The sequence below is a fragment of the Arachis hypogaea genome, chromosome 1 (genome assembly GCF_003086295.3).
Source record: "Arachis hypogaea cultivar Tifrunner chromosome 1, arahy.Tifrunner.gnm2.J5K5, whole genome shotgun sequence".
In the NCBI taxonomy this organism is placed as follows: domain Eukaryota; kingdom Viridiplantae; phylum Streptophyta; class Magnoliopsida; order Fabales; family Fabaceae; genus Arachis; species Arachis hypogaea.
The window spans coordinates 549,167-571,340 of record NC_092036.1 but is presented as its reverse complement, the minus strand read 5'-3'; the positions used below and the strand labels follow the sequence as shown (position 1 = coordinate 571,340).

Here is a 22,174-nt window from a genome sequence, read left to right as displayed (position 1 = left end):
TTTCATCTTTCGATTTGTGATTATCATTTTTTTAAAATTAAAAATATTACCTTTTGATTTGTGATTTTTTTTAAATTAAAAACTGTCATCTTTGATTTGTATTTTTTATTCTTTTAAATCAGAAATCTCATTTTTCATGTTTTTTCAAAAAATAAAAAAATTACCACATTAAAAATGAATAGAAATGCTTTTCTATATTAGTTTTGGTTTTGGTGATGTACAACTAAGTGACCTTGGCTCGTGTTAAACATGCGGGTGGAATCCTCGTGTTTTTTTTAATTTTTTATTATTTTTTCTCTTATATTTATTTTTAATTTTATTTATGAAACTAATGGTGAGAAATTACACTTTACTCAAGAGAATTCATTCCTGACAGAAAGTGATGCGTGTAGAGAACGTTGTCTTGAGAATACAGATAGAGATTTTTTTTTATTGAGTTCAAAATTTAAATACTTCAATCTTCATTTTCAATCCTCTTTGTTATGTTTCTGAATCAACAACACTTAAAGCACTCTTTCTATAACTGTGTGATTCTGATGAAATTTTTAAGGACCTAATTACTCCTGAACCCAAGAAGCTTCTGCTTGATAAAAGAGACAGTAGGATCACATTTGATGACTTCCGTTATCATTATCAGTTATCACTCTAACTTTTTTTGTTAAAAAAAAAATCTGGCTCAATGCGGGATGAGTTTAAAATTGATTTTTTTTAACATTACTTTTCACTATATGTGAGATACATTTTTAAAAATATTTTAAAAAATTGAGTGAATTGACAAATAAATTTTTAAAAATTTATACTTTAATTTGTATAGATTAATTTAAAAAAATATTAATACAATTTTTTAAAATAATAAATATGAATACATTATATTTAAATTAGTCTTTATAATTAAAATAAAAAATTTTAATTTAAATTAACTTGTTCATATTTATTATTTTAAAAAGTTTTATTGATAGTTTTTATTTATAAATTAATTTATTCAAAATATAAATTTTCAATGATTTATTTATTATTTTTGTAAAAAAAAAATTTATTACTCACTGCGAGAATAAATTAAAAACATTAAAATACAAGGATATAGATGAGCTTTTCTTTTGTTTTATATAAACTGGTTAGCATGAGCGATGTCACTTTCAACCTATCTCAATTGGCCCCCCAGCACTGTTTAGAAACGAAAATATCAAGGACTTTTTTTACCTAAATAAAGAAACTAAAAACGTAAAACCTAAAAAGTTATCCAGTAATCTAGATTATTCGACACAGGATTTATATATAAACAATTGAAAAATGCAGAAAATTAATTTTTAGGTAGCTAACTTTATAATTTTGATTTATAATTTAAAATATAAAATTTAAAAATTATAATTTAGAATTAAAAAATTTTTGGACTAATAATTTTTAATATTTTTTGTCATTATTTAATTAATATAAATATTAAATTATTTTTAATAAATAAATTTTATTAATTTATGTGTATAAATTTTAAAAAATATGAGTACAAATTATATTGATTCATATGTATAAATTTTTATAGATATAGATATAAATTATATACTTTTTATGTATAAAACCTGTAAATATAGGTATAACGGTAAATTATTATTAGTAAAAAATAATAATATTTGTTAGTTATATATAATTATTCTCTAAAATTTAAAATAATTAAAATAATTTTAAAAAATTAACTAATATTAACTAAAAAATATTGATTACTTAATATTATTCATAAATAATTTAGGAGTTAATTTTTTTTTATTAATATTTAGTAGTCAATTTCCTTTTTTCTCTTCTATTAATTGTTAGTTTAAAGGTTACATATGAATATTTTTTGACTAATTATTGATTTAAAATAAATTAATTTTTTAAACAAAAAATACATGTAAAATTAATGAACTATAATTTAAATGATATAATCTCTTGTATTAAGTTGTGGATTCGAGTCTCACTCTTATTTTAAAAAAAAAAAAGAAACACATGTGAATAAATTGCTACAATTTATTTGTTTTACGCAGCAGCAATCTTTTGTTAACAAGCAGAGTTCTTAGGGCTTGCACAGTTCTCCCTTCTCCGCCATGTGTAAAACAAGAAAATAATCATGATGATTGATGAACATACAGATTCACATCATTCTTTGGCGAAGTTCTTTTGTCGTGATAATAAGACTTCTATGGACAATGATGACGACGGACTCTGCAAAAATCCAATAATTATAATTGATTATTATTACTTGACTTTTGAAGCATGATGGAGATCCCATTCATTTGTGATATATATTTCTGGTAAAAGATTGAAAAAATTGACGTAAGGATTCGGCTATTGAAAGCAGGGTACAAGAACCAAATCGGTCACCGACCGGTTTAATGAGTCATTAGTTCAACTGAAATTAAATTATAGTTAAATTATTTTAATTAAATATACAATAAAATTATTAAAATTTAATATATATGTAATTATTATAGAAACTAAAGCATAGTTAAATTATTTTAATTAAATATATAATAAAATTATTAAAATTAAATATACATGTAAATATTATAGCAACTAAAGCAGTAATTTAGTATAAATATTTGTACATTTTAGTGGAAGAGAAAAATACAAATCATAATTAAATGAATTTTTTTTAATTTTTAAATTCTCTTTTATTTTTTATAACTTCTTTCATACTAGATCTGGTTTGGTCAGTTTGATTTAATTTTGGACTAAATTTTTTAAAATTAGTATCAAAATTCTTGTTTTAATTAGCTCTATCTTATTAAACTATCAAATTCATATTTCTATTTTCTTTTATTAAAAATTAATTTATTGATTAATTATTCGCTAATTTTATGAAGTTTACATCCTACTCACCTAATTAAGAATTTTGCCCTCAAATTCAAATTTAGTTACCTAAAAAGATGTGTGGGTAGTCGTTCCGCATAGCCAATTCGAGTTCCCAAGTATGTTTTTCGATACTAGCCCGAATCCAAACAACTTTCGCCAATGATACTTCATTTCCGAGCAATCGTTTGATGTTGGGGTCGTCAATCCTAACCGAGACTATTGGAAACGTCATATCTTCTCTTACTTGAACCAATTCCAGTTCCAGAACATGACTTGCATCGGGAGTATACTTCTGTAGCTGCAATACGTTAAACACGTTGTGCAGGTTCGAAAGATGCGGCAGTAAGGCAATCCTATAGGCTACCGACCCAATCCTTTTCCAAATTTCAAATGGTCCAATGTAATGGGGATTTAGTTTCTTCGTTTTGATTGCTCTACCCATTCCGGTTGTGGGAGTAATATTCAGAAACACATGCTCTATTTCTTTAAATTCTAAAGGCTTCCGCCTTTGATCAGCATAACTCTTTTGACGGCTCTGAGCGACAAGCATTTGACTTCGTATTTTTTTTATCTGCTCAGTTGTTTCTGCTATCATTTCAAGCCCTAACAAGCTCTTCTCGCTAGCTTCATACCAGCATAGTGGAGATTGACACTTCCTTCTATACAAAGCCTCATACGGAGCCATTTTGATGCTCGCATGGTAGCTGTTGTTATATGCAAACTCCACTAGCGGCATATATCGATCTCAGCTCGCCGGCTGGTTCAGAACACAAGCCCTCAGCATATCTTCTAGTGTTTGAATTGTCCTCTCCGACTGACCATCTGTTTGAGGGTGATATGCAGTTCTAAAACTCAACTGAGTTCCAAATGCTCGCTAGAAAGCCCCCCAAAACCTTGATGTGAATCGAGGATTTCTGTAGGATATAATGGTGGAAGGCACACCATGCAATCTCATAATCTTGAAAAGGCATCCTTTAACTCCCTCTCTCTACTACTCCCTTCCTCAGACACTCCTCAGCCACCCAGCTTTTATTTACGAGCTCTTAAAATACTCTGATCTCCATTGGTGCAACGGAGCTCAGAATATCACTCCGAAGGCCTCTTTCGTACTTAATACACTTCCATTCAACAAAATCCTCAGGCGCACCTTGACATATTCGGGAAAAGCGGCATAATTCTTCAAACTTATTAGTGTACTCAGTAACAGTCATCTAGCCTTGTTTTAATTGGAGCAATTCAAGTTCTTTAACATTTTTGACCGAACTGGGAAAGTACTTCCTATAAAACTCTGTTCGGAACACCTCCCAAGGGATCATAGCACCATCTGGCTGCAAGATACGTCGTGTTCCCTGCCACCAGTACTGTGCCTCACTTTGGAACTGATAAGTCCCGAATTCAACCCACTGCTCCTCGGAAACCTGCTGAGCCTGCAGTGCTCATTCCATTGCCTAAATCCAGTTATCTGCTTTCGTGGGGTTTGAGGTTCCCTTGAAGGTCGGAGGGTGCACCTTCAGAAAAGAGGTGAGCGTCATAGGACGCTCTTCACTGTTGTTTCCATTGTTTCCGTTGTTCATCTGATTACCCAGCGCCTCAGCTGTCGCCTGCATAATTGCAACCATGTTTTTTAGAGCATCCATAAAGTCTACATGGTTGTTCCCTACCGGTTCAGGACTAGCATTGCCTAATCTACCTCTGCCCCGCCCATGACCGCATCCACGAGGCTCCATCTGGTTCCTATACACATCAAACAAGTGATATCAAGTTAATCAGTCTCAATATCGCAAATCTACTGCTTCAAAGTCCCAAATGCATGCTCATAAACGTGTATTCCACATATATTAGTTAGATATCCTAACACACACACAGAAGCATAGTCAGTTCGTCCCTCAGGCTCTACAAGAACGAACTGCTCTAATACCATAATGTAACACCCTACCACACAGAGCTTTACGCTTAAGTTGTAAAACAAGGTGGTGTGGTATTATGACCTCTAAAATAAAATGCATATACGTATAATAATCGAAAGAATGTAGTATACTAGGAGCCATGAAGAATAGGTAAAACAAAATCGTAAAATTAAAAGCGCAACACTCAAGAATAAGAACTTCTTGCGTACGAAGAAAGCTAAGGTTCATAACATATATATTTGTAGAAAACAAGAGTAGAGAGTCAGGAGTACAAAATAACAAGCTCCTAACTCATCCTACGAAGCTCTCTCTGGAGAATCTTTACATACATACATACATACATACATACATACATACATACATACATACATACATACATACATATATATATATATATATATATATATATATATATATATATATATATATCAAACCCATAACTCAGGTTATACAAAAGACGTACAAAAGGCACACTAGTTCTCCATACTCCTCTAAGATGTACAAAAGTAAAACCAGTTATCAGGAGAGTTCTATACATATAATCAATATATAAACTATATACCAAAATAAAGTCACAAGAGATCTACTTTGCTGCAGAGCTCCAGACGCCTAGCGACGTGCCTCTCGACTTGCATTTGAAAACACAAAATATTCGTATGGAATGAGAATCGAGAGTTCTCAGCATGGTAGAGGTGCTGCATACATAAGATCTAAGGTCTTGGGAAAGCCAGAGGCAATCATAGAAAGCCGACACTCAAATTATAAGACTTAAAGAACTAAAACAGAATCCATAAATGGGTGGTTCTCTAAGGAATTCTAAACTTAACTAAAATCTAACTAAAACCCTTAATCTCTCCGCCTTTCCTCCGTTCCTCCAACTTCGGTGAAATCACATAGACAAACAAGCAAATAATGGCAAACACAGGTAAAATACAAGTAATACAGATTGCAAGTATGACAATTAGCATATTAAAACACTTAGGCATTTCCAATTAATGCACAAGCAAGAAATTCAAACAATATACATATGATGTATGGCTGTCTTATGGTTGATGAGTCTTATCTGTTGGTTATAAAGCCAACCCGACAAGTCCGGCTGCTAAACCCTGGATTGTCCCCCAATGCACATCCCCAAGAGTCTATGCATAGCTTTTTCTCATATATAAAATTTCTCGATGGGAGTATCCTTCCCGGAAATTTATAAGTGCCCGGTCACCCTTACGTCGTAAGGTCAACAGAGTATCGAGTCTCAACCTGGAATACATAGTGGCAAGCCACGGTACTTTACCCAGGAAAACTCGCATCTCAGATAAATTGAATGCATAAGCCAAGTAAACATTCATAATCATTGTACAATCATTCATCATAGCCATGGCATTACATATACTTCACTTCTTTATATTTTTCACACATAATTCATCATTTTTCAATCTTACTTCACCCCCAAGTTACCACATTTTCCTAGTTTCATCTCATTACTAAGCATACTATTAGCATCTAGGGCTAAAAGAATGAAAATACAGGTTTAGATGTTCGAAAATTAGGTTTTAAAAAACAAAATTCATTTTTGCTGAAAGCAGCGGTTACGCATCCGCGTAGGCCACACGTACGCGAGATGCCCAACCCGAAAAGGTTGGTCGCGTCGCGTACGCAAGATGCCCAACCCGAAGAGGTTGGTCGCGTCGGGTGCAGTGGTCGCGTACACAAGCTTTGCAGAATGGTAAAAATGCTAAATGCTATAGAATTTTCAGTTTTGCACTCCAAACTTCCGACGCGCATAACTTTTTTGTTTTAAAACATTTTTCATCTGTTCTTCAAACGGCATAAACTTCACGAACTTAATTTTTATATGAAACAAGTTTGAAATAATTTGGGGGTCCGAAAGCCGAGTTATAGCTCGCCAAAATTCGGCCAAAAATTAAATTTACACAAAAATATTCAAACCTCTATTTTCATTAATTCACCGTACAATATCAATCTTCTTACACTCAAAATCAGTTCCAACATATGAAATATCACAAGTTCACAACAACACAGCTCGACACCCTTCCATCATCCATCATACCTCAATTTAAATAATTCTCATACATAACTTCACAATTATATCAACAAGACCATCAACGATCCATCATCTATACATATTCATTATTCTCAATTTGTCAACCATCATTAAACAACAAACCAATACTCAACTTGGTTTACAATTATTATCAAGGCACTAAGCAATTAACATACTCATTAAGCATTCATTCATATCCTGTGGTCATCTAACCTAAATTTTCACAAGACAGTATATATTAAATACAAGAAACCAAAATCATACCTTGGTTGATTTTCTCGTAAAACCCAAGACAACCCACTAGGCAATATTACAAGCCTCAATACCAAAATTCAGCAGTTAGTTTCAACTCCAAGCTTCCAATTAAGCTTCCAACATTTTCAATTGCTTCATATCACATATATATACACACCTAACAAATTTTATAACATATACATACCAAAAATTCAATATCCAACACACTTAATTAATGAATTAGCTAAAGTTCTAGGATTCTCACCTTACTCAAGCATCAATAAAGCAAGATTAAACGTTTTTCTTAAACTATTTGGATCCTATAACATAAAAAGACCAAAATCTCAACACCCACTTATATAATTTTTGAAAATTTGGGAAAGGTGAGGTTGAGAATGAAAATAGAAGTTCCTTACCAAATTATGAACCGGGCTTTGTAGAGCTCGACATCACGGATGCGTGGCCGCAAATGGTGCGACAATCGGAATTCGGAGTGAGAAGATACAGTGGTTTGAAATCAAAGCCAAGGGTTTGTTCTTGTTTCCCTTGCCTTGAGCTTGCTTTAGCGTGATTTTGGCTGAATGGAGGAAGAAGAATGAGTCTTCTTTAAGTTATTGGGCTGATGGGTTGGGTCTTGAGCCTATTTTGGGTCCAGTTTGATCGGATCGGCCCATTTTGTCTAATCTTGGATCAAATTCTTTAAAATTAGTGTCAAAATTCTTGTTTTAATTAGCTCTATCTTATTAAACTATAAAATTCATATTTCTAATTTTTTTATTAAAAATTAATTTATTAATTAATTATTCGCTAATTTCACGAAGTTTACAAAGAATCCCCACTATGTATAATTTTTAAGCGCACTAAAATAAAGTGACCACTGTCACTTATCTAGCAAAGTCAGAAAGAGATATGACTTATCTTTATCTTCCAATTGACATTATATAATAGACTTATTTAAATTCTGTAAGATATGATTGTCAATCAAAGACCTCTATAAAAAGAGGGGGTTAATCTCAGTTGTATCACAAAGTATCGAACATTGCAATATATTTATCCTTTTCTATCTCACAAAATATTCTAAATCTCTTTCTCTCTCTTTGAAAGCTTAGCTAGTATTATTTCTTTTTCCTTATTTAGTGTCATTAAATATACTCTGGACTTGCCTCTTATTTCAGAGGATCTGCTCATCAGAATATGGCATAAATTGGATCCACGAGAATTTCTCATAGCGAAAAAAGGACTCGATCTTATAATATTAAGTTCTGCTCAGACCTTTTAAATCTCACCTGATCTAGTGATCAATAAGGATAAGCATGATGGTGTTGTAGTATCGATTTCTTGAAGTACTGGAGATTCACTCTTGTGGTATCAGACCCTCAAATTTAATAGGAGGAAGAAGGTAGTACTAGTCAAAACAAGTAAGAAAGAACTCACTAAACATGGATATTTCATCATCCTTAAGCTCTTCTGAGCCCATACATCATTCTACTTCACTAAACATAGATTGCTTCCCCTCTAATCTAAAAAAATTCTTGCTAATAAGACTGATCAATTAGTATAATTCACTCTGTCCTAGAAGGCTCTCGGACACGAGCTACTAAATATCCACTTATTAGCCCCTACTCCTTCTATCAAAAACAAAAAAAAAATCAGCCCTCACCACCATTCACCATCTTATCACCAGAAATCATTTTCCTCCACCAAAAGAAGTCATCCAATCTTCTCATTTACAACAGTGTGGTTTGAAAGCCACTACTGCTGAACAATATATAACCTTGAAAATTTCGCACAAACTCATCCAAAATTATTAAATCCAAGGCTACACCCATTTACATCTAGGAGCAGTTAGGCTTGTTCTAACTCTTCATAAAAAAAATCTCTTCCTATAACAGGCAAGGTTGCTCTTTTGAATACTACTTTCAAGAATTATTAACATGCCTTGATTGGAGCATTGGTCACTACACTTTCAAACGAATCTTACTATAGCTCCTAATTTCACCATGAGGTTATCAGATCCAATGATACCTTATAGGTTGAAGATTCAAATACAACTAATTAGAGTAATTCAAAACTCTAATGCTAAACAGGCTCCTTACACCACTAAGTCCTATACAGAGTCCAAGACTATGTTCTTGATATCAATCTCCCAAACACCATAGGAGAAATATTATTCATGTTCACTGATAATGCCAGAAGACTAGCAATTGTAAATATTTTAAGAATGATCACCACTAAAGAACTTTCTTCTATTATTCAATTAGAATGAATTACTAATTATAAGAAAGCCTTTCTCAAAAAATAGGTTGATATTTATACTGCAGCTCCACCAACTATTACCCACAATAGTGATGGAACGGTGACTACTGTCTTCCAGAAATTAGGAGTAGTCAAACAAATTTTACTACGAGGATCATCTTTCAGAATGATTAATATAATCTTTTCGGTTCGAGTACAAACTACTTACGATCAAGATAATTTATCGGTGTATTTCCTTGAAAACGAATGACCTGTCTATATTTCTCATATTAATGGCCATTTTCTCTAGGATGTTAATCCCTCTATGCGTGACTCTGATTATGCCTGTGCTAACCAATGAAGTGACACAGATGATGATGATTATAATAGGTATCAGAGAAATAAGAAAAAGAAGAAAAAACCACAGCAAACTCTTTTCTCTTACAAAAAATTTGAACCCCTGATGATGCAGATATAATTCTAAAAATTAAGAAAAAAATACTATCCCAAAAAAATTTCACACATTATTCTCACACATTAAAAATTAAATTTTATATTTTTTATACTTTTTTAGTTAATAACTTTAATATGTATTCTTATAACACATTATAGCTAAATGATATAAGAAAAATGATGTTATGTATCTCATTTTTCAGTCGATTTACACAATTCGATGAAATATATATTTAGTTTATGATTATTGTTAGTGCCATAGGTCATAATTGTTTTCTACCAAAAACTCATTAATATTTTACCTAGCTAAGATATTTAGTTTATGATTATTGTTAGTGCCATAGGTCATAATCGTTTTCTACCAAACCCATTAATATTTCACTTAGCTAAGATTTCTCCTTCATCATTATTGGTTGTGTTTAGTTGGTGTCTTTTAGACATAAAAATATAAACACAAATATACAAGTATACGTAGATATAGATATACACAAATTTTTATCATATTTAATGATAATATATAAGACAAAATTTTCTATTCAAATGTCTATTTTACCTTAAATATAATTATTACTATTACTATTGTTATCAGTTATTTCCACCACCAATACTAATTTTTCAACTTCATCTCAAATCAATATCACCAAAAAAATTTAATCACTACTTCAATATTTTAAATTTAAAATTAAAACAGAATGACAAATTTTTGCAATAATTTTTAAAATTCAAACACTAGTAAAAAAAATAGAAATAAAGATGAGAGGGATGTAATGAGTGTTGAAGAAAGTACAGATTTAACAAAAAAAAAAAAATAGAAACTGGAATAGATTTAAAAAATGATAGTGATGAATCTATGAGACTCATTACCACCATAAGACCCGTAACAGTGATGATCTGCGATAGTAGGGCGACGCGATCTGCGATGTTGGGCTGCAAGGGGTGGACGGCAACGGTGTTGCGACTGTCTCGGTGGTGGGTAACAGATCTTGAGTAGCAACAGTGGGAGTGGCAGAAGGAAAAATGATTGAAGGAAGAGGATAGATAGAGGCAGAAGAATTAGAGGGAAGAGGAAAGGAGAGGGATGAAGAAACGAAATTTGGGATTATGGTTAAAATTGGAATTTAAAGAAAAAAATAAGTGTCTTGTGTGTATGTCTTAGTGTCTTAGCTTATAAGTGGTACACAAATTTTATGTATTTATTTTTTTTTATGTCTTTTTGTATCTATCAAATTTTCTGTCTCACCAAATCAAACGAAGGACGTGTGTTACCATGTCCAATAAGACATGAACAATAACCAAACGCTACCTAAATTCTATAAAGATACACACATAAAGATCTTTGCTGTAACTATACCAATATGAAAGTAACGTGAACAACCAAAATAAATTATGTTTAAATTTTAGAAGGTAAATTTATTATTTTAAATATTAAAAAAATAAATAAATCACTGTTTTTATAATTCAAAGACACATCATTTTTTTATTAATTAAAAATACAAAAATATTTTTTATTTTTTAAAATGTGAGATATTTAAATTTTTTCGTTTAAAATATATAAAGACAAATAAACCTTTAAAAATATTTATATATTTTTAATTAGTCAAAAATTTATTTATCTTTAAATTAAAAGATTAAAAACTTATTTATCGTTTTATTTGAATACTAACCACATTATCTTACTCAAAAGTCAAAATTTCGGCAGGCAGGAAACAACTTCAATTTTGTATCACATAAACTAACATTATAAATTTTTATTCGATTTTTCATTTTTCTCATCTACTTGCCCCTGCTTCATGACATACATGAATTCATTCATTGGTATTTCATAACAATCTTTAGGAGACAATCGCAAAGTTCTTGGGGCTTGCTAAGCATAACCATATGATCTGCGCCATTGATTTCCATGACGTCACTAATGCCAGCGTTTTCTATCATCCACCGTTGAAATTCCAATGGAACCCCAAGGTCCTGAGTGCAAACAATAAAGGCACGTGGAACTGACCCATATCCCACTTTTGAGAAGTTCTTTTGCTGAGACAAGTCTTCAATGAAGAGTGACCCAGGCCTTAACATAGACATGGCCAGTTCTAGATCCTGCAACAACATGCAATCAATTTTCCCAGTTAGTAATTAGAGACACAATAACATAAATAAATTTATCATATTTAATTTAATATTTTAATTTATAATTGCCAACGAACTATAACTCAATTGATACAATCTCTTCGTTCTCACTTAGAGATCGCGGTCTCGAATTTTATTTTTAATTTTGGAAAAAATAAATATAATATTTATAATTATATATTTATTATATTTAAATTTATTTATTTATTTTAATAATAATTAATAAATATTAAATACAAATGTTAAATTATTTGTGACTGATTTTTATTAATTTTTAAACACTTTAATATTTATTACACGACCAAAACTTCTAATGGTAGAGGGGTAGAGCCCATAGATATTTATTTCTATCATTTTCTTTAGGTGCAAGTGCAACTGCCTTAGTTAAACTAAGTAATGGAGGGCACGTGAGATAATATGATTTTGAATTGCAAGGAAAAGAAATGGAAAGTATATGATTCAGTTTTCAGATTTTTTATTTTTTGCAGAAGTTTAAATAAAATTAAAAGAGGATTTATTGTTTTCTTAACAATTTTCTTTTCTTTATTAGAATATTACATATTAAAAGATAGATGACAATATAATAATTTATTAGACAAAAAATAACCATTTAAATTTAAATCTCCAAAAAATTTTAATATATATTTTATATTTTATATTTTAATATATATTTTATATTAATTATAGTATATATGCAGATAATATGGTTGTGTACTTATATTAATACACTATTCATCATCGTTATTAAAATAACTATTTCAATTGCAATAATTGTATTAGTTACCGCAATTATGATTTAATTAAAACCCTGTTGACAAATGATTGGGTGTTCGTGAACCATGGATTTAAATAGATTATCACTAAATAGAAAAAAAGAGGTTTTAGTGACAATTTTTTAATAACTATAATATATAATAGTTATTATATATTTTATTTAATTTTATGTTTCTACTATAATTGTATATTTATTATTAGAGTTTATTTATTTTGTATCTTAAAAATACGTATTAAAATTATAAATTAAAAAATATTAAAAATACAAAAAATTTAAATATTGAATACATTTATTTTGTATTTATTATAAAAAAATTTAAAATTTTTTACTAATTATAAATTTATCATGTATTCTTAAGACATATGTTAACTAAATTATTATTATTATATATTTTTTGCGACTATTAAAAAAATATTTGCAGACAATTGTATGGTTGTTAATAATGTCTAATTGCTATTAAATATAAGGTTTAGCTAACATATTCAATAAAGATATATAATAAATTTACTATTAGTAAAAAAATTAAATACTTTCACTTAATGAATGTAAAATAAATACATTAAAAATTTTAATTATTTATACTTTTAATGAATTTTTTTTAATTTATAAATTTAATATATATTCTTAAAGTATAAAATAGATAAATCATTAAATATATTAGCGATTATTTTTATTGTTGTTAAAAACAAAATAAATGACTAGTAAAATTGATTTTTCTTGTAGCGTGTGTTTTATTCCTCAATAAAATGTCGTATAAACATTTTATAAGAACAAATCTTAAGTGCATTTCAATAAAATAGTTACAAGAGAGAATGCATTTTAAATCTTGTATATAAATTAAAGTATTTTATTTGAATATTAATAATTTTCTTTTACAAGTTTCAAGTAGTGATAGAATATTATTTTGTTTAATTTAGAATAATAAAATAAAAATATCTTCACCAAAGAGAAAACTATCCAAGTTCCTTCATCATTTTCTTATTTCATACACAAACTTAATATTTTAAAGCTACATGTTTTAAAATTTCAATAATTAAATTGCAAAACATTTTAAACCTTTCAAAATTTCAAATATTCCATTGATCAAAATCTCTGTTATTTACCTCAAGGGGGGTTAGGTGGTAGAGCATTTTGGACATGAAAATGCGACCAAACAAGAGAGATGTTTTGTTTCCACACTTGTCGAATTCCGTGTCCAACCATGAAGTCGCAGGCATGCTTTCACTGTACTGGAGTTGAAAAATTGTAATGCTCAGAAAATATTACAACAGAATATTGTAGTGGGCGGTATGACATTTTTCTAGGATCACGTTGTCTTCCATTATTACTTCTCTTTAATTTATATTAAAAATAGAATAACTATTGAGAATTTTAATTTATTTTCTTAATTATTTTTTAATATTTAAATATACAAAATTTAAATATATATTAATTTTTGAAAATAAAATTTAATTTTAATACATTGAAGTGTAAAACTATTTTATATATATATATATATATTCAGTTACGAAATATTGTGTTAGTAAAAATAATTATTATTTTATATTAATTGCATAAATAGTTATCTTAAAAAACAGATATAATTAGATAACTGTGTTAAACGTTTTATATTGTCGATGAATGAAAAGTAAACTCTTGTAAATATTAAAAAAAAAAGCAAAAATTTCAAAATTCAATGCTTATTTTCAGAAATCTCCATCGACAATATAAACTGGAGACTACAAAAAAATGGCGAAAATATTTAGAAAAAAAAAAGGAAGATATATACTGATTTGGTAAAATTTATTTTTTAAAAATAATTTATAAAAGTTAATTTTTAAAAAATAATTTTTTAAAATAAAGTTGTAGTAATATTTGATAAATTAAATTAAAAATATTTTTTAATAAATATAAACAACAATAATTGTATTTGAAAAAAATAGATAGTAAACTATTAAAATTTAAAAATATTATAATAAATATAAATGTAATAGTTAAATTTAAAAATTAATTAATGTATAAAATTACATTAGATTTTTTAATTTTGATAAATAAAAGTTAACTTTGAAAAAGTTTCGCTTTAATTCTTTATTTAGATATAGAAAAGAAAATAGAAATAAAAAATAAGAAGAAAAAAATAAGAGGAAAGAAAATAGAAAAAAAAAGTAGAGTTATTTATATATTGTTTGGATGAAAAAAAATAGATAAAAAAAATAAAAAAAAATTTTTTTTTTTGTTTGGATAGAAAGAAAAAAAATCATAATATAGTATAAAATTATATTAATATCTTTATCTATATTATATGTAAATTATAATTTATTAACAATAAAGGGTAAATGTGTAATTTTACTCATGATTGTCACATTTTTTTTCATTTTCATCTCATCTTTGAAGTGAAAATATTTTAGTGGGTCTCACACTATTTTTTTTTATTTTACTTTTTCTTCTCATCTAAACAACTAAAAACTTATTTTTCTATTTATTTTCTTTTCTCCTATTTTTTTTACCTTCAAATTCCTTCGCCCCAAACAATGTGTAATATTTTCGAAAACCTTTTATTTTTTAAAAGTTATAAGTTTAACAAATATCTCATCTTTTTTATTTACTAAATACAAAATAAAAAATTTGTGTATTTTTTTAGTGACTTAAGCTTGTGTATTTTTTAAAAACAATTACTATTTCAAAATATTTACCAAACTAAACCTAAAACCATAGTAATTTCATGATATTTCATACTTAGATAAAAATAAATAAACAAATAAATAAATAAAATAAAAAAGTTCAAACGGAATCATTTGATATAATACCCACCTCAATTCCATGTGGAAATCAAAAACACCTCTACAAAGTCACGTACAATATAGGTGTATTCATATAGGTGTACATTCATATAAAATTAATAATTAAAAATTATTAAATAATAATTTAATTTAATATATTAAATTATTTAACGATTTTTAATTATTAATTTTAGATAAATTTATAACCTATATTATTTATGAAGAAAAAAAAATGCAGTCGACTTCATGTAAAATTGATAGACGAGTGCTAAAAATTTAGTCAAATCAGTCAATTCATCTAACGGCTCTCAATTATCAACTTCACATCAAGCCGACCACACGTGAGATTCCACTAAAAAATCAAGAAATGGGTAGAGAAAGCAAACCTTTTCCAAGACATAGGATGGTTTGTGTTGAGTGTCAGGAACAACAGCGGTCAAGAAAACACCAACTTGAACCTTTGTGGGGAATTTTTCCATGGCAAGAGCAATATTGAGCCCTCCAAGACTATGTCCCACAAGAACCACCTTTTCATTTGGGGGAAGTGACTCCATAACTTCCAACAAAGGCTCAGAGTACTCGGAAAGAGTCTCAACATCTTGGAGCTTCTTCGAGTTGGCTCCAGAAGCAGCAAGGTCAAGAAGCGTGACCTTGTGGCCTGAAGATTCTAGAAGTGGCTTGATCTTGTACCAACACCAAGCACCATGGCAAACCCCATGTACCAAAATATAGTGGTTTGATGAGTGTGTAACACTTTCTGAACCCATGTTAAGTATAATTCGCGTGGCCGTGTGTGTGTGTATATATAGCGAAGATGGGAGAGTTAGTTTCCGGTCGGGGGTTGTTGTACTATTGTGAAAAGTGGGAAAAGCATAAGCAGTACAATATACAGTCATGTAAACGCTAAACATTAATTATTGGATTTTGTTACGGAAAGAATGAAATATTTGTACAATGTATATAATAGATTATTTATTTAGTTTAATATGAGTTAAAAAATAAATAATTAAAATAAAATACTACTAATTTTTTAAACATAATATACTAATATTATCTAGAATAATTATCCGAATATCAGAAGATAATAAATATCTACTATTCTACTGAATCAAACATCTCTAAACTTCCATTATATACATTATATAAATATTCTATTGGTTTTTTATATTTTTTAATTATTTAATTTGATAGTTAATTATAATGCCAATTAAGAGAGAGAGAATTAATTGTAATAATGGTGCAAATATTAATAACTAAGGAATAACAATCAATTGAAGGATCACGTTGATTGGGTAAAAATTCAATTTAATCCAAAATTTCCACGTGATTTACTTTCGCCTTTTAAATTTCTTTTGACCCAAATTCCTCTTTCAAAGATAATTATGTGACACAATTTTGGAGAGACTTTTATATATATAAAAAAAAAGTCTATACACCCAATTCGTTGTACATCCAACTCAGCCAATTTAAAATATTTTAAATTTAAATAAAAAAATTAATTTTGCTCTTAAAAACCAAAATTCATACTCTAATCTATAAACTGCGACGCGGCAACCTCCTATTCTCTCCCTGCCATGCATCGTGTCCCGCATTTCTACCGTAACTTTCCTCTTGTGCCATTGTCGTGCATAGGATTGGAAGGAAGTCAAGTAGCTCGTGAACTAATTCGAATTTGATTTGTTAATAGTTTTATAAACTAAGTTTATGAGTTTGTAAGTTAAATTTAAGTTTGAAATTGAACTCATAAATTAAATGAGTCGAATTTAAATTTGGATCAGCTCATTAGTTCATGAGCTGACTCAATTATATATATATATATATTTAATCTATACTTTTAATATTAGGATAAAGTATATTTTTTGTCTCTAAAGTTTGACAAAAATTTTAAAAATATACCTAAATTTTATTTTGTTTCAATTTTGTTCTAGAAATTTTCGATTTGCATCAAATATAACTTGACAGCTAATTTTTCAAAAAATTTAAGACTAATTCAACAACAATTTCATAAGAATAACTCTCAACATAAGCAAATAAAACATAATTTTCATGTATTATTGTTATATTGGTCTTAAATTTTTTGAAAATTTACTCGTCGATGGTATATTGGATACAAATTGAAAACTTTTGGAACGAAATTGAAACAAAATAAAACTTAAAGATATGTTTAAAACTTTTGCCAAATTTCAGAGACAAAAAGTATACTTTATATATACATATGAAATATATATATATATATATATATATATATATATATATATATATATATATATATATATTAATGATCTTAATTATTTAAAATTTTATATTTATTTTTAACATATAATTTTGATGTAGGGCATAAATAAAAAATTTATAATTTATTGATACATAAATAATATATAAAATTGATCTTTTTAAATATTTTTTAAAATGTATAAGTTATAATTTATTGATATAAAATTATAGATTATGTATTTATATTTCTATTATTTGAGTTAGTTCGTGAGCTTGAGCCAACTCATAAGCTTTCGGTAAGGCGAGTTTGAGTTTAAGAAATAGGCTCGATTGTTAATGAATCGAGTCATGAGTCAAGCTCAATTTTTGTGAGTTGAGCTTGAATTTGGTCTAACTCGGTTTAGTTTGACTCACTTCTAACCTTAGTCGCGCATCGCGTTCCACCCCATCATACACGCTCTTATTCCTAATGTTTTGCTTGTCGATAGGGCCGCGGCCCACCAACTGCATCAGCGTCGCACCGCGTCATGCTCATTTTTTCTTCTTCCTCTTCTTGGGTTTAGATGTTCTTTTTCATAGGTTTCGAATATTTCTTTTTTTATATTTTGGATGATTTGTTTTAATAGTTTTAGATGTTTTTTTCTTAGTTTTCGAATGTTCTTTTTTTGAAATTTTATTCTGTTGGATTTTAAATTATTTTTAAATGATTTTGAATATCTCGTTTTTGTTAGGTTTTAGATATTTATTTTTGTTACGTTTCAGATTTTTTTTATTAGGTTTTGGATATTCTTTTTACAACGACGTTCTTCTTCTTCTTGTAGGTTTTAGATGATTCTTGTTGTTTGTTTTAGAAGTTTCTTTCCCCTAAGTTTTGAATGTGTCTTTTTTTTATATGTTTTGGATATTTTTGTGCCTTCTTTTTAGGTTTTGAATTTTTTTAATTGTTTTAGATATTTTTTGTCTTAATTTTTGAATATTTTGTTAAAAAATTAACTAAATTAAATTGATGATGACAAACATTATTTTTAGTGGATTAATCACCCAATTAGTGTTAATTATTTCTGATTAAGTGATGCATGCCATAATTAGCAAACATGGCAGCAGTCCAATATAGAACAAAAAGAATTTGCTGGTGGGCTATCTAAACAAAGGAAGCCCAAAGAAAAATAAAGAAAGGAATTTAGCTGGGTCAATTGGATCAAAACCAACCTAAGTCCAATGTAATTTTCTCAAGATGAGCTCTCCATGTGCTTGCCTTCAAAGCAACGTTCCTCTTTTCAATTCGGATAGAATTCAGAGAAGAGAGAGAGTGCTTTGTTCCTAAGTCAATCACCAAAGAAGAAAGAAAGAGAAAGGTTAAGCAAAAAGGTTGAGGTCTAATCACCCGTATCAAACCATATCAAGCTAAGTCAGAGGCTAAAGGTGATTCATTTCCTTTTGCATGCATCTTACTTTCTTCCCTCCTTCTCCAACTCTCTGTTACTTCAATTTGAAATATATAGAAAAAAGTAATTTCTGAGATACACTGCTGTGAATAAAATGCCAAGATTATTTTTTGGGGACCAAATAGCATCTCAAGGGTTTAGATGTGAGATTGCTATTGAAAATATTTTTTCTTTGCTGTTTTGAGGACTCGGTCAAGAAAAATTAATCTGCTTCAAAATTTCAATTTGGGGATTAATGGAAGAAAGTGAACGGCTAAGCTGGTGTAACACACAACTCGAGGAGTTGACTTGGAAGAGAGGATCTCAGCAACATACAATGAGATACAAAAAGAAAAATTTTGTTTCTATTGAAGCAAGGAGAGGGAACCAAGGTTTGAAGTTCATGTTCTGAGAAGTTTCTCTAAAAGAGTTCATCAACTTGGACAGTACTTTCTATCAAAGAGGTATTCTGCCAGAATGAGGAACGAAATAAAAGTTAAGCAAATCTGGTTCATCGCATAGCAATAGAGGCTGTTGAAGCATCAATCTCCTTCATGTTTTACAGATTATAATTTTATTTTCAATGTATATCTTTCTATAATTTCTTGAGTGATAAAAGACTGAAAGAGAGATCTTATGAAAAAGCCAAAGAATGATAAAAAGTTGAGTGATACACTTAAGTGAAAAGTTTAGAGTTGTTTCAGATTTCTTTAGATTGTTTACAATTTTCTTTTTATTTTTTCATTTCTTATTCCTTTTAAATACGCACTTGCATTATTTTATTTTTCATTAAAATCGTTAAGACATCGTTCTTTAATTCATATTAATTCAATAAAATTCAATTTTGTTCAATTAAATATTCAAATCATAATTTTTTTTAATTAACCAAACTAAAATAAGTTAAATCTTCAATTTACTTATATTAATTTATTTTTCTCTAAAACTCCTAAAACACATAGTCCTTAAACCAAAATTAATCAAATAAAACTCATTTTTATTAAATCAAGTGTCTAAAACTAATTTCAATTTCATTTCTTTTAGTTCAAGGCTTATCTCAAAAAGAGACTAACAAATTATTTCATTTTACCGACCTAAATTCCAATGATTTAAATTTACTTAAATACTTATAAAATTTTGACATTATCTCTTCTAAACCCTTTAAGAGTTCCAACTAAACCAATATCTCTCATCAACCGTCTCAAATATCAAACCGTTTTTCATGTATATATATAAATATGATCATCCAGAACACTCAACAATTTTCAATACAAACCAATCAAAAAAATCAAGAATCCCAACAATCAAGAAATCAAGTCAGTTATAGGCAACTCAACATTTCATTTACTTCTTAACAAACTCAGTTAACTAGTTCCATTTATCCAAACAGTTCAAGGTAATAATCCAAAAGATTCACATAATCAAAAAAATATATTTTTCATATCGATATTAATTTATAACAATTCTTGAAAATAAAACAGATTTAAAAAAATGTCCCTATCTCAAATAGTCGAAACTCGCAAAATCAAACGCGTTTAAAAACCTTTTTCTCTTAGCTCGCAATTAGTGGCAACAAATTCGACCATTTTCTGCAGCAGCAACAGCCACAAAAGCACAATACAACAACAGTAACTCAAGCTTGAGATATTAACATAAGGTAATCCTTAGTAATATCTAATAGAAAAGCGACTATAAGAATTCGGAATAAGGAACAACTCACCGAAATTATAAATTAGCGAGAGAACGGAACATCGGTAGAGAGCTCCAGCGACAACGCAGCAATTTGGTGTTGCATACAACAGTCAACCTCATCATGCAAAAATCGAAACTCAACCCTACGTTACCAACAGACAATTTATAGATTTCTCATCAAGCCGCACCTGGGTTTGAATCCAAAGAGTGAGAAATAAGAACCCTCTTTTAATGTGAGTGTGAGTTAGAATGTGTGTAGTGTAAGACCCAAAAAGAAAAAAAAGAAAAAAATGAGGAGAATCCATGGCTCCCTGCCATTTATCCATATACAATCCCAAGTATATTCTTTATGAGGCATTTGAGAAATGACGATGAATCTTGGATCTCAACCTGATTGAAGATAAAATCAAATGAGTGCTAAATAAGACAAAAAAATTTAGTCTTGGAAGGGTACAAAGTAGCTTCTAATTTCTACCACCCTCCCAATGAAATGTTCCCTGGATTTATGCCAAGAAGCAACTTTGGAGCACTATGGGATATGAAAATTCCACAAAAAACTATTTGTCTTTAAAGCTTTGTACCATGGCTTACCAATAAGATCAAAGCTACAAAAAAGAAGAATTCTCTCCACTAATCAATTGTGTCCAGTGTGTAATAATGCTGAAGAAACTGTTTAGTACCTTGTGCACAAGTCAAAGAAATGAGTCTAATTTTGCACATAACATATAGCAGGAAAAATATCACAGAAATTATGGTTGGAGCCTCTGTTAACGTGGCAATTGCAATTTGTAAGCTGGCAAGAAATTTAAAGCTATTTGAAAATAAAGATGTTAACTCGTTGAAGCTACAAGGATATTAGTTAAACGCATTAAAAATTGTAATCTTCCCCAATCCAATTTAGATTTTGTCTGGCAGGCACCTCATCAAAACCAATGATGGTTTTGGACGCTTGTCGACTATTCCTATTGCTAGTGGCTTATGATCTGTAATTTATTTTCAAGAAATGAAATATCGATCTTGGAAGGGGATAAAAAAAGAGGAAAAAAGGTCTTCTGTAAGACCCAACAATCCAATTAAGTTTTCTATGTTAATCAGACGAGAAAGTTTAGGGAGTCAATAGAATATTTATACAATGTGTATAATAAGGATATAAAAATATTTGATTTTTAGTAAGATATCAAATATTTTATACAATGTGTACAATAAAAGTATAAAAATGTTCAATTCAGTAAGATATCAGATGTTTATTATCCCTAATATCTAGATGGTTATTCTAAATAATGAGTATATTGTATTTAAAAAATTAATAACAATTTATCCCAAATTTTATTTTTTAACTCATTGGACCAAATAAATAGTCCATTATACACATTATACAAATACTATATTGACTCCCTAGTGAAATTCTTTTTTTTTAATTAATTTAAAAGAAAACATCATTCACGTTTTCATTACAAAAATAATTTTATAAAGTTTAACAA

The 22,174-nt window shown here is 28.8% G+C and overlaps 1 protein-coding gene across 3 annotated transcripts; it reads right to left on the bottom strand.

The window, feature by feature from the left end:
• Nucleotides 1-11,409: 11,409 nt before the first annotated feature.
• On the bottom strand, nucleotides 11,410-21,465 carry LOC112785565 (methylesterase 1). 3 transcript variants are annotated; one of them, XM_072234441.1, is made up of 5 exons: nucleotides 21,285-21,465; nucleotides 20,722-20,881; nucleotides 15,753-16,215; nucleotides 13,711-13,836; nucleotides 11,410-11,802 (listed from the first exon to the last, which is right to left on the bottom strand). In XM_072234441.1, the coding sequence occupies exons 3-5, from the start codon at nucleotides 16,131-16,133 to the stop codon at nucleotides 11,521-11,523; spliced, it is 789 nt and encodes a 262-aa protein (XP_072090542.1). In that variant the 5' UTR covers nucleotides 16,134-16,215; nucleotides 20,722-20,881; nucleotides 21,285-21,465; the 3' UTR covers nucleotides 11,410-11,520. The 3 variants fall into 3 exon arrangements, with proteins under 3 accessions (XP_072090542.1, XP_025684835.1, XP_025684880.1); XM_025829050.2 differs by lacking the exons at nucleotides 20,722-20,881; nucleotides 21,285-21,465 and having other exon boundaries at nucleotides 15,753-16,277; XM_025829095.3 differs by lacking the exons at nucleotides 13,711-13,836; nucleotides 20,722-20,881; nucleotides 21,285-21,465 and having other exon boundaries at nucleotides 15,753-16,240.
• Nucleotides 21,466-22,174: the final 709 nt, after the last annotated feature.